Source organism: Rattus rattus, chromosome 12, assembly GCF_011064425.1.
Source record: "Rattus rattus isolate New Zealand chromosome 12, Rrattus_CSIRO_v1, whole genome shotgun sequence".
NCBI lineage: Eukaryota > Metazoa > Chordata > Mammalia > Rodentia > Muridae > Rattus > Rattus rattus.
Genome location: NC_046165.1, coordinates 2,867,411 through 2,882,816, shown reverse-complemented (window position 1 = coordinate 2,882,816; position 15,406 = coordinate 2,867,411). Strand labels below are relative to the sequence as shown.

Here is a 15,406-nt window from a genome sequence, read left to right as displayed (position 1 = left end):
GAGGCTGCCTGTCTGCCTTTCGCCACTCTCCCACCCTCTTTCTCTCGATAACCCATTTCCCAAATCTCGTGTTTGGACAGTTCTGGTCAGGTCAGCCTCAGGCAGGCTGTATTTGTAATGCACGTGTTTGGCATGTTACTGTAGAAAAGTGAGAAGGTTGTCTCAGTCGTGTGTGGTGGTGCACACCTTTAATCTCAGCACTGGTCGATGTCTGCGCTGGATCTAACAGCAGGCTCCAAGCTAACTAGGGCTGCCCAGTGATGCCCTGTCTTAAAAAAAAAAAATAAGTTTGCCTTCTAAAGGCCTATAGCTAAGCTCAGAAAGTTATAATTGACATTTAATCTCAATTAGTTTGTAATGCTGCCCATTATTAGAAATGCTGTCAACATATTTAAGTATGATATAAAGTTTCTATCCTTAGTTTTTCAGTTAAATTCATTTGTACTTTTTTAAGAGTTAGGATCCCGTAATGTTTCTTTCACAGTGCCTCGATGAAACCCAGACCTTTGAGCATGTCAAGCAAGCACTCTGCCACTGAACTACATCCTCAGCCTGAGCCATGTGACTTGTTATTTTATTTTTAATTATGTGTATGTGTGTGGGTGTATGCTCTTGAGCGTTGGATCTGCAGAGGCCAGAGATGGTTGTGAGCCCCAGTGTGCTTACAGTGTGCTGGGAATCAAACTCCAGTTCTCTGTAAAAGCTGTGCACATTCTTAACCACGGAGCCATTTTTCTAACCCCTGACTCATGTAATTTTAAATACTAAAAGCAACAGTGACTTTCGAATTCCAGAAAGACATAAAAATGTTTTTAAGTTTTCCTACTATTCACATGTAGTTCGGGAATTTTCGTGAGCATTCTACAAGAAAACCCAGTCAGTGGGATCTGAATCCCAACTTCCAAAGCCACACCTTCAAAGAAAATGCATAAACATGAAGGCATGCTGTCAAATGTTCGCATGCAGCCACAAGTGCTTCCTCTCCGCTGCTTCTCAGACCCATCCTGTCTTCAGGCACCTCTGTGGGCTCGTCTCCCATAGGAGATGGCACCCCCGCTCCTTCTTATATTCCCCAAAAGAGACATTGACAGAGGGAGCAAGGGTGAGGCTAGAGCCACACATCGGGGTCTCTAAAGGTGACACCGAGAAGCCAAGGGACAAGATGTCTCCAGCTGCCTTCTCTGGGCAGCTATGCAGAGAAGAGCAGGCGACAGTCTTGGCAGTAAGTCCTGCTCTGTTTCCTGGGATGGTCAAAGAAGCACCTGAGAAAAAGTGTACCACACAAGGAAGCACAGGGCTCTGGAGCAGTTCAGGGAGGAAAGAGGCATACATACCTCTAGACGGCCTAGCTCCGTCCTGTTCTAATGAGAACTGTACCCCAAGTCAAGTCCACAGACACTGGCTTGCCTATAGCAGGCAAGCCATAGGGTACATAATATTGAGAAACAGCCCTGTTATAGCAAGACACTTGATAGGGAGGAGTGGTGACAGCAGCTGCAAACTGAATGGTGGATCGATCAGAGAGGCTCCCCAGAGATGCTCAGAGTGGATCACCATAGCTGCCTGGAGAGGCTCACAATAACCTAGAGAGTGGTGGAAGGGGAAGCTGAACTAAGGAAAACATGGTCTTTTTATACATCTATGAGAATTTACCAAAGCATAAATAAAGCCTGTCAAATAATGTAACTTTTGTAACCAAATGTGTCTTAAGAACTGCTTTCTCTTCCCTCTGCCTCCCCCATTTTTTTATTTTTAATAATTTTTATTTATTCTTTGACAATTTTATAAAAGTACATAAAGTATTTGGATCATCCCAGCCCCATCTTCCTTCTCTTACCCTCTCTCCCTCTTGACAAGTCCCTCTCCCACTCTCATGTGTTTTTGTCGTTCCCCACCCCACCCCCGCCCCAACCAATGATCCATTGAGTTTAGTGAAGGCCGCATGCATAAGCATGGAAGTGGGGATGTTTTCTGGAGCAGGGGCTCAGGACTCTTGGTTACACCATTGCAGAAGAATGACTTTCTTCCCTGGCAGCCATGAACTGCCAGCAGCAGTCCCTCAGCTAGGGCTTGGTTTGTGAGCCCCTCCGTCACTGCCCTGAAATGTTGTGAAGGGGCCATGGCTGTAGTGAGCCATGAGTGCCATGGCCACCACCATCTTTCCTTTGCCAGGTATTTCTGATACCACACTCCTGCTAAAAATTTGCAAATCGGTGCATGGTAAAGGAGCCTGTCACTTTTACTGTCGACCTGAGCACACTCCATGAGCGTCCTGTGCTGGAAGGAGAGAACTGACTCCCACTAATTGTCCTCTTAACCCCCATGCGTACACCAGGGCACATGCACACAAATAAACAAATAAAATAATCTTGGACCATAAATAAGACTTTAATTGGCAAATAATGAAATGTCAAATTTACTTTTGATTTGTTTATTTGTTTGTAAACCAAAGGGGAGGAGTCAAACTAGATTCTTGTTCCCTTCCTAAAGTTAGAAATCGACCTCTCTGGAGACAGTACACAAATGGCTTACCCATGCTGAAACCAAAAGGGACAAAAGGTGTATTTGTACTCTTTCCCAGTCATTTCTGACTTCATTTTAGTCAGCCCAGTTACCTACGGCTTGTCTGGACGGCCCAACCCTAACGATTTTGGAAGAGTTGGCAGGGTGCCTGCCTTTTACCAAGGACCTGTCTCCTGCTAAGCCAAGCACAAAGGACCCTGGCAAGATGTAAATAGCAGAGCCCCTTGTTAACCAGGAGGTGAGAGGAGATCAGCTCAGAAGGAAAAGGGTTGCTCTTCCTAAGGGCCCGTCCAGCAGCAGCAGTGGGGGAGGATAGTCCACAGGAATAGCTAACTGTCTTAACATAATGGAGAGGCAGGGCAGTGCTGGCCCTGCCCATCACATCCTAGTGTGCATGTGACCTAGCACAGAAGGGCAGCCCAGCTGTGGATAGGGTGGGGCCACCATCCGGTGGACATCTCCATCTATGAGCATCAGAATTCGGGAAGTTAAAAACCCAAAACACCATTTGTTTTTGACACGTAGCTAAAGGGAAGTTAAAGAAAACCACAGTCTTTGTTGAGCAAACCAAGCAGTTGTCGTTGAAGGTGCTGCTGCGAATCCCTGGGATGAGTGTCTGCCTTTGACGTGTGGCACAGAGGAGGTGAGTCTGGAGTGGAGAACCAAGGCACCATTTTGCTAGCTTCTTGTTGTGAAAGTTAACCTGAGATAGGGAGATGTGTACAGGTCATCAGAGTTACTTTGAAAAAGGCATTTAAAAACAAGGAAAACTAGGAAAGAACGGTCTCTCTGTGTGTGGGTTTCCTCCCTCGAAATGTGGTCTGTTTTTTGAAGAATACATGGGAGGAAAAAGTACAATCCACCTACAGTGACCATGCCTATTTCCATCCACATTCCCTTCCTCAGGACAGCCAGCCACGAGGTTTCACCATGTCACAGGAGGCTGAGTAAGGCCCCTGACGCCTGTGGTGGGCCGTGATAAAAGGCAGCTGACTGAGTCAGTCGGCTGCCATGGTAGGAGAGGACTGAACACTAGCACAGATGCACACTCAACCCAGGGAAGAAGAAACAGGGAGGCCCCCCTGTGGATTCTGTGATCTCACACCCTCACCTCAACCACAGAACATAACCACTGGACATTCCACTTGGGGAACTTTAGTGACTGAATAGGTAGTTGTGAGAGACTGCAAAGGAGCTGGTGTTGTCCCTGCTACCTGTAACCCCAGAACTCAGGAGGTTGAGGGACAAGGACTGCTGCAAGTTTGAAGCCTGCTTTGACTGTGTCATGAAGCCTGGTCTCATAAATAGATAGACAGACAGAGCAGAGCAAGCAGGACAGCCTTGCTGGACAGTAATCACCCATGGTTGGATTCTAAGCAAAGCTGAGCAAACGGTGGGTTAGAAATTGGACTGGAGGTCTCACTGAGTACTAAGCTGACACTTGTCAGTAGTTTTAGACAGTTCCTTCTGTGGATCAGGAAGAAGGTACCCAGTGGGTGAGGGACAGCCAGGATGAATGGAAAGGCTTTTTGGGGAACTCTGTGGGGCATTTCATAAGTTTCCCATACAAATTGCTATCGACCTGGCATCTGGTGCATCTCCCTCAGCTTGGAAACTGGTCCATGGCAGCATGTCCTTTAACGAGCTGTGGTGTCTTTCTACGTCTATGTTTTATCCATCACTTCCCTAAGGAGCTTACATCACTAAGCCTGACCAGCTCGCCTGCGGTCTGGGCTACTGTGAATGGCGAGCTCCCTTTTTGGTGGGGGGAGATTGACCCAGACATTGGCAAGGTCGTCAACTCTATGGGAAATGAGAGCTGTTGCATTGCCAACCATATCCCTTTACCAAAGCTCCATACAGCAGGTCCAGGAAGGACCCACAGACTCTCTGATAGGCCTTTACCAGGACAGTCAGCAGTGAGCCACACTCGTCTTCTCAGCCCTGAAAAATACTTAAGTGTAGAAACCAGCTTGACCAATGGCAGTGGGTGGCTGAGGCACCAGGCTGCTCCCCTTCAGCAATAGAAGACCCTTCGTGAAGACCTGCAAGAGCCTGGTCGGGCTTTAAGCCAGCAGTGGTAGATGGTGTTCCAGGTTAATGTGAAATTCCAGTACACGCTCATGTATTAAAACTTCAGTACCTAGCTGGTGGCACTCTTTGTAGGTTCTAGAAACCTTAGGAAGTGGAATCTAATTGGAAAGAGCAGGTCACTGGGAGAGTGGGCCCTACAGTGTCTTGTCTCTGAGGGAGAACAGGCCTTTGGGTGTCTTATCCCTGGTCCCTCCTGGTGTCATCCTCTGCCTCCTGCTGGCCACACAGCACCACCATGATGTTCTGTCCAAGCACATGTGGGTAAAACAACCATGGGCTGAACCTTTTAAGCCATGAACCAAAATCAACCTCTCATTCTCTAAGCTGTTTCTGTTGGGTGATCTGGCCTCAGTTGTAGAAAGCTAGCTAACTGGATACTAAAAATAGTGTCATTGCTGTGACTAAGTCCTAAGTGTATGGAGCTGATTTATGGGAAAAGTTTAAAGAATGAGATAGAGAAAGCTTCATGTTTTGTAAATAGAGCTCTCAGGGGTGATTCTGGGGAAGAACAAAAGGTCAGAATGCCAGTAGGTGTGCAGTGAAGGCCAAGCTGTGAAGTCACTGTTGGAAATTGGGCCAGAGGGAATTTGTTACATTTTCGAAAAGAATTTGTGTGCATTTTTCCCAGTCCTGGGATGTTGGGGCTAAGTTTAAAAGTAACTAGATAATTTGGTGGGGAAATTTCAGTGTAGCTTGGCGCCCAAGCTGAAGCACTGTCTTCGTTGCCTGCTTTTGACAATATATTTTCAGTGAGAGTTGGGAGCACAAAGCTGAGCAGAAGGATTTGAAAACTCTCCAATCAGGCCTCAAATGTAATGTAGGAAGTTGTAGACTTAAAGGGTGTGGTTGATAAGTAACCGGTGGCATTTCCAAAGCAACTGAGCACTTGTTACTGGGACAGCAGAAAACATGTCCTAAGAGCATGTGTGTTCTTCAGGTGAGACAGAGAGAGAGAGAGAGAGAGAGAGAGAGAGAGAGAGAGAGAGAGAGAGAGAGAGAGAGTTATAATAACACACATTAATAGGCTGTGGTCCAGCTAAGCCAACAGTGACTGTCTACCAACAGAAAGTCTAGGAAGGTAGTAGTTGCTTAGTCCACAAGGCTGGATGTCTCAGTGAAGGCCAGTATAGACAGGAATACTGAAGAAGTAAAGAAAGAGGCTATAGTGCCAGTGAAGAGTAGACTTGCCGCGAGTCTTGTTCTCAAACAAGTAGGCAAAGAGAGTGAGCTCCTTCCTTCCCTCCATGTTCTTTATGTGGGCCACCAGCAAAAGGTGTGGTTCAGATCAAAGGTGGATCTTCCCACTTCCCATTATTTCATTAAGAAAAGACCCTCACAGGTGTGCCCAGCTATCTGGATTTCAGTTAATTCCAGATGTAGTAAAGTTGCCAGCCAAGAGTATTCATCACAGAAACTGACCAGACCCAACCCACAGCTGTGTAGAATGTAAAATTGTACACTCATTTGGAAGACTTACCCTTGAAAACAGTCTCAAGGGATGCCTGAGAAGATAGCTCCCAGGTTCAGCCACTCAACACTCAGGCACTGATGCCGTGGCCCATGGAGGTCCAGCTGCTGCTTGAGTGAGCACCAGAGCTTGGCACTGTCCCTGTGAAGCTGCTTTACAGGCATGCAGGGTCTAGAAGGGTCAGACTCACTCAAGTTTCTCCCCTTATTTCCAAAGAACATCTGGGAAGTCAAGTGATGTGGCTAAGTCACAGTGTTATCACCTGAGCAGGTAGTGTTCTCAGCAATGCCAGGGACAGGGAACTTACATCATCCATGCTAGGCAAGCACTTTACCCACTGAGACATGTCCCTAGCCAGAAGAGTGGAATGTTCTAGCTTGAATACAAAATGTCCACCACAGTCCTCAGTGTTAATGCCTAGCTAGCAGTACTGGGATGTTCTGTAAACCTTGGGAGGTGAGACTTACCTGGAGGATGTAGGTCCATAGGACCAGGTCCCTGCGATGCCCAGTCTCTGGTGCTGAACTGTCCTTTTCTGTTTCTTTTCTGCCATGATATGAGCTGCTCTGCTCCACAACACTGTCCCTACCATGGTGGGCCAAAGTAAACCTTTTTAAATTGTTCTCTCAGGAAACATCTGTAGGACCCCAGGAACTGTAGGACCTAGTCTGGGACCCTTCTAACCAAAGACAAATGAGCCTGTGCCTAAAACTCATATGGGTGAGGAAGAGTCAGCAGCAAAGGGAAGAGCCCCCCACACACACACACACAGCAGAGGTCCCGAGAGAGAGAGAGAGAGAGAGAGAGAGAGAGAGAGAGAGAGAGAGAGAGAGAGAGAGAGAGAGAGAGATGATAGAGCCAAGGGGAGCTGCAGATCCAGGGAGATGAGAGCCAGCAGAGAGGGGTGAAGAGAAATAAGGGAGCCAAGTGCCTCACAGAGCTGCTTACATGAGCAGCCCTCCTGTCCTGCAGCCACTCTCAATTAGTAAAATGCCAGGAAGGTAAAGGAAGCTAAAAGAGGGCCTTGCAGTCCTCATACCAGGAGCTGAGCTGTATCTAGATGAGCTCAGGGGGACCAGCCTACCATAGCACCAATCTTTATAGAATCAACTCTTGTGTGTCATTCAGACCACAGCCACAGTGAGAAATGCAGTCTGTGCATATGTCTTGGGAAACGTCAGTGATCTAAAATCCCACTCATCCCCACTGTGTGCTCCCAATCAGAACGGTACACAAGCTGAAACGCTAGCTTCAGACAGTGTCCCCCTCAGCTCTTGCCTCTTTGGAAGAAGAGAGTTCTAGGTCACTTGAGGTCCCCTGTCCTGTGCCCTCTTCTTGTAGTCACAAAGACACTGCCCCCATCAGCCTCTCTTTCAGCCATTCCCAAGCTAGCACTGAACAGGAGAACAGTTCTGAGCCTGGTCTTTCCATGTATAGGATCCAGCACATGCTCTTCAGCCAGAAAGAAAACTTAAAATGGAGACTAGGACCTCAGATCTGCCCGTGTGGCAGCAAAAACCTTGATATTTATGTCTCATTATTTGATGTTCATTATTGTAAGAGTCCCATGTTTTATTATAGATACAAAAAGTAATAGATTCCTGTAGGTAAACCAATCAATAAATATTTTTGTAATTTGCTATGAGTTTTTTCTGTTTGTTTTTGAGACAGAGGGATGGAGTCTTAGATAGCCTAGGCTACCTTTGAAGTCCCTGTTATAGGAGCTAGACTTGAATTACTGCCTCTGTTTCCCAAGTGCTATAATTCTTGGGAAAGCAGGTTATTGCTGGAGCCTCCCAGCCTGGAGCAGGTTGAACCAAAACACAAGAGTAGGACCCTGGTGTGGCTTTAAAGACAGAGGTTCTTCAGATGTTCTGCCTCTCTAACAGTACTGAATGCTGATGAAAACTTCTAAAAAGTCCCAAAAACTTTCCTGCTCATTCTGAGGGTTAAAAGCCCCTGGCTTGGGTGATTAACACCTGCAGCCCAACAGTAAGGGGTTAAGTAAAGGATTAATTGCTAGAGCCTTTTTCCCTTTGTCCAGATGCCTCTCCCTTGTCAGGCTAGCTGGAAGTTGGGAGCAATAAACTTCTGTTGAACCAGGAGAAGACAATCATGCTCGCAGAAGGAAAAACCTTTACCATAAGCAAATATGCATAAACTCACATGAATTCATATACAGATTCACCCATGCACATTTACACATTTCTATTCATACCAGTTGGGTCCAACTTGCACGAGTCTCACAATTACATTGCAAGACACACACACACACACACACACACACACACACAGAGAGAGAGAGAGAGAGAGAGAGAGAGAGAGAGAGAGTTCTCCAATCTTTTATTTCATAGAGAAAGAAAAATATTCTACCCTTTTATTGCTAAATGAATTAAACCCAAGTCTGTAAGAAGAAAGCTTATTCTCTTTAGTAAAACTAAGCCTGTCTTGCTATTAAAAAAAAAAAAAAAAAAAAAGACCTGTTCTGTCCCACGGTGAGGAGAAGCTGCCTGCATTCTCCCCATCCTGCTCTCTCCTCCTCTGATGCTACAATAATGCTTACTCCCTATGCCTTTTCCTCCCAGTGCTATGCCTTTATTTCTAAGTTCTTCTTGAGTTCAGTTTTGTCTAAAAAGTTCTCTTGTGTCCTGACTAAAAAATTATTCTCAGATCTGTTCTAAAAATTTCTATTCAGATCTGACTAAAAAGTGTTCTATCTAAAAAAAAAAAAAAGTTCGCCTCAGCCAGGTTCTGGCTCTTCTCTTTCTCCTCAGCACTTATCCATCATTCAGAATACACAATCACATGGTAAAAAGTTCGTCACACGTTCACACATAAAATCAAGTCATAGATTGAAACAGACGTTTACAACAGGGAATGTTTGCATGCATATCCATTAGGAGTAATCATCTCAGTAAACATCCATCACCTGTCACAGCTCCACAGGTTCATAGAGAGTTAAGGATCATAACTAAGTTATTAATGAAGTTTTGTATAGATAAACTCAGTCAGTACTTTATTTTCTGTCCTGGAACCTATAATAAATCATTAGTTCCCTTTTTATGGCCTTTGGTTAATGGTTTTCCAGCCTCTTGAATGTGCTCTGAGTAGTATAAGTCTGATTACTACCTGAGAAACAATTAACTCTTGACACTAAAGACTGGCAGAGTTCTCATTGCAGTTTTGATTATCAGAGGGAACCTAATAGTAGTCCCACTATAAAAGAACCAAGGTAATACTGATAAAATTTTAGGAATTCTTATAGGATCATCATTAGGAATTAAGAAGTCATCTATCTGTCTATATAACATCGCTACAAGACAGGACATCTTCATAGATCTGCAGAGATCTGCTCAAAAGGGTGTGCTAATACCTACTGAATGTCATATAAGTTTAATAATAACAGGAAAAGCATATCAATCACAGTACTCTCTCCTAAAATGATTTCCTCCTGGGCCTTGCCTATAGGGGAAAATCTGTCCTGGATTATTTTAATCTGAGGCTGACCATCTCAGGAAGATCACCTGCTAGCTATTAGCTTGTCCTATAGTGGCTCCTGACAGATTGTGGATAAGTTTGGGCAACACTACTTGTCTCTGCATTGGAGACTGCCTGGGGACAAAGTACAGGAAGCCTTTGTACTCATACAACCAAGATCTTTGGTCTATACAAGCCTGGTGCTTCTTGCCTCCCCTCCCCACCCACCCACCCCGCCCCTGCCCTATGGCTTTAGGTCACCTGCATTTCTCTGTTACTGTTCCTGCCTCAGCCCGCCTTGCAGATGGCTGTTACTACCTATAGAAGCCCCAGGCTTCAAGCAGGACTTAGTACATGCTGCCTTTGGGGAGAGACCAGTGTGCCCAGAGGCAGGAAAATGTCCATGCCAACAACAGTCCATTGTGACAGTCAGAGCTGTGGCATCTGGGGTAAGACGCTAGTTGTGTGCTTGTTGGCCTGTATGTTCACACCTGATTGTCCCAACTCCTCCCTCCAGGATCCCATGTGACACAGAGTGTGGCCACTGATGAGCTCAGGCTGTTGACTCTGGTGAATGCCAGAGTCTCAGCCTGGTGGCCCCAGTGCATCAAGGCCTCTGAGGCCCCACTTCCTGTTCTGTTTCATGTAATGGCTAATGTTAGTTTTGATTGAATTAAGAGACACTTAAGGCATTAATAGGGCCTCTCTGAGCATGTCTTCAAGCATGTTTCCAGAGAGGCCTAACTGAGGAGGGACGTCCACTTCAGTATAAGCAGCAGCCTCCAATGGCTGGGTCCCCAGACTGAACAAAAAGGAAAACAGGAAAAAACCAACAGACTCCAGCATTGTCTGCTAGTCCTGAGAGGTGTGGAGTCCTAGCCACACAATTCCACTGTTGACTGTGACCTCCTTAACCTCTCCCATAAGTCACTTTCTATCATAGCACCTAGAAATGTAACTCACAGTGAGGATCACATGAGATTCCTAGTTTTATATAGAAAGCACTGGAAAGGTTTACCATTAGTCACCTTTGTTGTTTTGGGAAGTGGATTTTTTGGTTTTTTTTTTTTTTTTTCTCCAGAGAGGCAGAAAGGAAGGAGAGAGGAGTCAGCCAGAGGACAACCTCAACTATCATCCTTGTAATATAGTCCTCTGTACCTGCCATTTTTACATGGTGCTGGAGGCTCAAACCCAGGCCCTTGCTTGCAAGACAAATGGCTTATTAGTTGAGCCTTGTCTCTCCCTCTTCTTTGTTTTATTTGTTTTTTGAGATAGGGTCTTGTGTAGTCCATGCTAGATTCAAAGTCCCTCTGTAGCCCAGGATAACTTTAGCTCCTGGTGCTCTTGCCCCCACCTTCCGGTTGCTGGGATTATAGGCTTGTGCCACCAGGTCTAGACTGAGTAATCATTTAACCACAGATCTGACTTGGTTTGAGAAGCTTCGAGCTTCTGCACAAAGCCATGTAAAGCCATGTGCAGCTAAGGGTTCACTTTGTGTTGCTCAGCCTTCATCCTCTGCTCTCTCTGCAGGTCGCCCGCCTCATGGAGATGGGATTTTCCAGAGGGGACGCCTTGGAGGCGCTGAGGGCCTCCAACAATGACCTCAATGTGGCCACCAACTTCCTGCTGCAGCACTGACATTCGGCTGCTGAATGACAGTGATGCGTCCTGCCACCACATCAGCCTGAGGACCAAACAGACTCCAGCACAGGCGTTCTCAAGGGGAGACAGTGGTTCCCACCTTACACTGTCCTTAATCCAAGGTGGTTGCCGTGTAGTATCAAATAAGTTTGCCATTAAATTAGCATGTATTTTCTATCTTTATTTTTTTACTGGGCATTTCTCAGGTTGGAGAACCGTCATTCGTACATGTTCAAATGCATGACGGTCACAGGCTTCGGTGGCAGTTGTATAGCACTGCAGAGAGACAACTGTCCTGAAGCTCGGGTGCAGTCTGCTTGTCCTCACCTCAGTGAAGGGACACTGGCAGTGTCCTTGAGGCCTCAGTGACAATGGAAGCCGGAGATTAGCTCCCTCCAGCCTAGGGGTTCTGTCCCAACTCCTGACTTCGGTAAAAATAATCTAGTGCCAATGTGCAGTTCTGGAAAGCCCTCATGATACCGCCCTGGGGTTATTTAGCTCAGAATGCATTACGGTGGCCACTCGGGCTAAGGAGTGAATTGGAGTAAAGAAGTTGCTTTAGAGACTAGCAGGGCTGAGCAGAGAGCAGGCGCTGGCCATCATGGCTCAGTCCCAGCCCACCCAACCCACAGGCCCTTACACACACCACTTCTGGCAGCACACCCTCCCTGGCCCCATCCTTGCCCCTTGTGGTGGGTGAGGCAGTGCCCACTGTGCAGACAGTCAGGGAGGTACAGGCAGGAGGCAGCCCCCTGTGAGCAAGAACAGTTGTAGGAATTGATGATGTCCCATAAGCAAACTGCACCGGGTGTTCTGCAGGTGTGTTCTGCAAAATGAGCAGCGATGTGTCAAATTGATGCAAATGTAGGTGTGTGATCCTTACAATAAAGTTTTTATGTGTTTTATTTTTCAGTAGTTTTTATGATATTTCTCTAAAAAAAAACTTTAGGCAGTTCCACCAAAATGAAAATGAACCCGGACTACTTCTCGAGAAGGCCAAGGCCTGCACAGTGAGCATCCCCTTCTGTTCCTGCAGTGTGGTCTCCATGAGCAGGGCTGCCTGGGGCCCTGATGGTCAGTTCAGGGTTCGAGCCGCTCTGCAAGCTCAGTGTGAGCACAGTGGCCAGCTTCCTTCACTGACCAGGACCAAGCGATACTGCCCCTGGAGGTAGGAGTAAAAAGTGAGCACTCCAAGATCTACCCAGCACCACTGTATGGACTCCCTGTCAGAGACTAGGTTCAAGAGGGCAAGAATTCCCTGTAAGTTCGATTGCTTGATGGGGTCTAGACAAGCTTCAAGGCTGGGCTGTGGGCTGTGTGCAGATGCTGACAGATTAGCCTTGGTTTTCAGACCAGCAGATCCAAACCAAAATGGGAAAGGAGTGGAGAAAAGTTATCCATAGTGAATGAATTCATCCTTCTGTGACTGTATTAGTGCTTGTTGCTGTTAACAAAACACCTGTCAAAAATCAGCTGAAGACTTTACTCCAGCTCTCACTGTGTGGAGCGGAAGCGGTTCCAGCTCACAGTGAGAGGAAGTGTGGCTACAGGAGCATGAAGTGGCTGGTCAAGGTGTCTGCCGTCAGGTGAATACTGGTGTTCAACTCATGGAACAGTGCAGCCTACATTATCAGTCGAAACACTAAAAGGTACACCCAGAGGTGTTTCCATGATTCTAAATCCACAAAGCTAACAATGGAAATTAGCTGTCGCCACACCTAAGGAACCCTGTCCCTAAGGTCCCGCTGACTCAGACAGCATAGGATCAGCAAACAGCAGCGTGAGGCAAACTGAACACAAAACTGTCAGCATATCCCAGTGGCATTGAGAATGCCTTCTAAGTCCCTGGGTTATGTTCTTAACAATTCTTAGATGGAATGGAAGTATCTAAAACCATACACATTCCATTATTTTTGATTCAGGCTCCCTAACACATGCAGTGTTTTATAAGAGGATGGACCTAGGATGTTGGGCTAACGTTGAACCCAGAGCAAAACTTTAGTTCTGAAACTGGAATCTTTTTTTTTGGGGGGGGGGGGGGGGGTCACATGACTATGGAAGTCCTTAGTATAGCTGTGTCTAGCAGAGAGCCAGTCCCAGTGGCTAGATTTTTTTTTTTTTGTACCCCTGCTTCTTAGTGATAAGAATCAAGGCAGAGAAGGATAGAGGCTGGTCTGGGCTACAGGGTCCCATATCTAGGGAAAATGCCCCCTAGATACAGAATGTCAGCTTGGAAAGTGGCAGATGGAGCTGGAGGATGGGAGTATCATCCCAGCACTAGGAGCTCTGCCGGAGGCTGGAGTCAGCAGAGGGCAGTCCCTGTTGGGGAGTTAGAGAGATCTGAGGGCCAAAGGAAAGACACAAGCAAGGCAGGACAGCATGGTGACAGCAGGTAGGTTCCTGAGAGCAAGAGCTGGGATGTGGGGAAAGCCAGGAAATTGGGGCTGAAGAATAGGCTTGCTCCAGAACTGGAAAGAAGAGTGGATATGGCCCAGCCTTAAGATCGGGGCCCAGGAGTTCCCTGCATCCAAATCCCGTGGGGAAGAGAGCTGGACCCTCAGAAATGCAGACACTTCTGAGAAATCAGAGGAGACTACCCTCTGCCCACATTCCCAAACCAAGAGGGAATCGCCTAGTGCCAGCTGTGTCCCCTGGGTGCAAGGACCTAGGAGCAATCGGGGCAGGACCTTTCTGGTTCCTGCCCATGCCAAGAGCTCAAAGACAGTCACCAGGAGCACCTACATACCTGAGAGCAGAGGTAAGACCCACTTTTCTGCTCCAAGTGACCTGACTGGTGGACTCAGGACACACAGAGGCAGAAGTCCTCTGGGACAGGGTGCTTCCTGTGCCCGGAACTGAACAGATACCATCCCACAGTTCCCTACACCCAAATCCCGTGGGGAAGAAAGCTGAACATCCAGAAGTGCAAACCATCCTAAGACCACAGGACAGACTGCCACTTCTGCCTGCCTCCACCCACATTCCTGGTCCAAGAGGAAACTGCATGGTGCCTCTGGACACAAGAATATAGGAACAGTCAGCTGCCGGTACCTACGGTTCTGGTCTGCGCCTGGAACTGAACTGAATTGAACCGGTCAAACAACTCGCTGCACCCAAATCCTGTGGGGGAGAGAGCTGGGCCCTCAGAAGTGCAAACACTCCTGAGGAGGAATCAGAGGAGACCACCCTCTGCCCACATTCCTGACCCAAGAGGGGATCGCCTAGTGCCAGCTGTGCCCCCTGGGCACAAAGACCTAAGAGCAGTCAGGGGCAGGACACATCTGATTTCTACCTGTGCCAAGAGCTGAAAGACAGTTTCCAGCAGCACCTACACACTTGAGAGCAGAGCACCTGTTCCCAGAAACTACTGAAAGAAAACAAGCCACCGTCAGAAACAGCAAGACAAGCGAACACCAGAGTCAACCCGATGGCCAGAGGCAAACGCAAGAACCTAAGCAGCAGAAACGAAGACTACTTGGCATCATCAGAGCCCAGTTCTCCTACCAAAATAAATACTGGATATTCAAACGCACCAGAAAAGCAAGATTTAGATTTAAAAATCACAGTTTATGGGGTTGGGGATTTAGCTCAGTGGTAGAGCGCTTGCCTAGCAAGCTCAAGGCCCTGGGTTCGGTCCTCAGCTCCAAAAAAAAAAAAAAAAAAAAAAAAAAATCACAGTTTATGATAATGATGGATGACTTTAAGAAGGACATAAATAACTCCCTTAGAGAAATACAGGTCAACACAAGTAAACAAGTAGAAGCCCTTACAGAGGAAACACAAAATTCCCTGAAAGAATTATAGGAAAACACAACCAAACAGGTGAGGGAATTGAACAAAACCATCCAGGATTTAAAAATGGAAATAGAAACAATAAAGAAAGCACAAAGGGAGACAACCCTGGAGATAGAAAATCTAAGGAAGAGATCAGGAGCCATAGATACAAGCATCACCAACAGAATACAAGAGATAGAAGAGAGAATCTCAGGTGTAGAAGATACCATAGAAAACATTGGCACAACTGTCAAAGATAATGTAAAACACAAAAAGTTCCTAGCCAAAAACATCCACAAAATCCAGGACACAATGAGAAGATCAAATTTAAGTATATAATAGGTATAGGGCTGGAGAGATGGCTCAGCGGTTAAGAGCACTGACTGCTCTCCCAGAGGTCCTGAGTTCAATTCCCAGCAACCACATGGT

General features: G+C 46.6%; 1 protein-coding gene across 2 annotated transcripts in view; it reads left to right on the top strand.

Annotated features, from left to right (window-relative positions):
* Positions 1-12,115, top strand: part of Ubac2 (UBA domain containing 2) — a 148,976-nt gene extending 136,861 nt beyond the window's left edge. For both annotated transcript variants that reach the window (XM_032918299.1, XM_032918298.1), the window contains one exon: positions 11,093-12,115. In XM_032918299.1, coding sequence (XP_032774190.1) covers positions 11,093-11,200 — 108 coding nt within the window. In that variant the 3' untranslated portion in view covers positions 11,201-12,115. The remainder of the gene's footprint in view (positions 1-11,092) is intronic.
* The last annotated feature ends 3,291 nt before the right edge of the window (positions 12,116-15,406 follow it).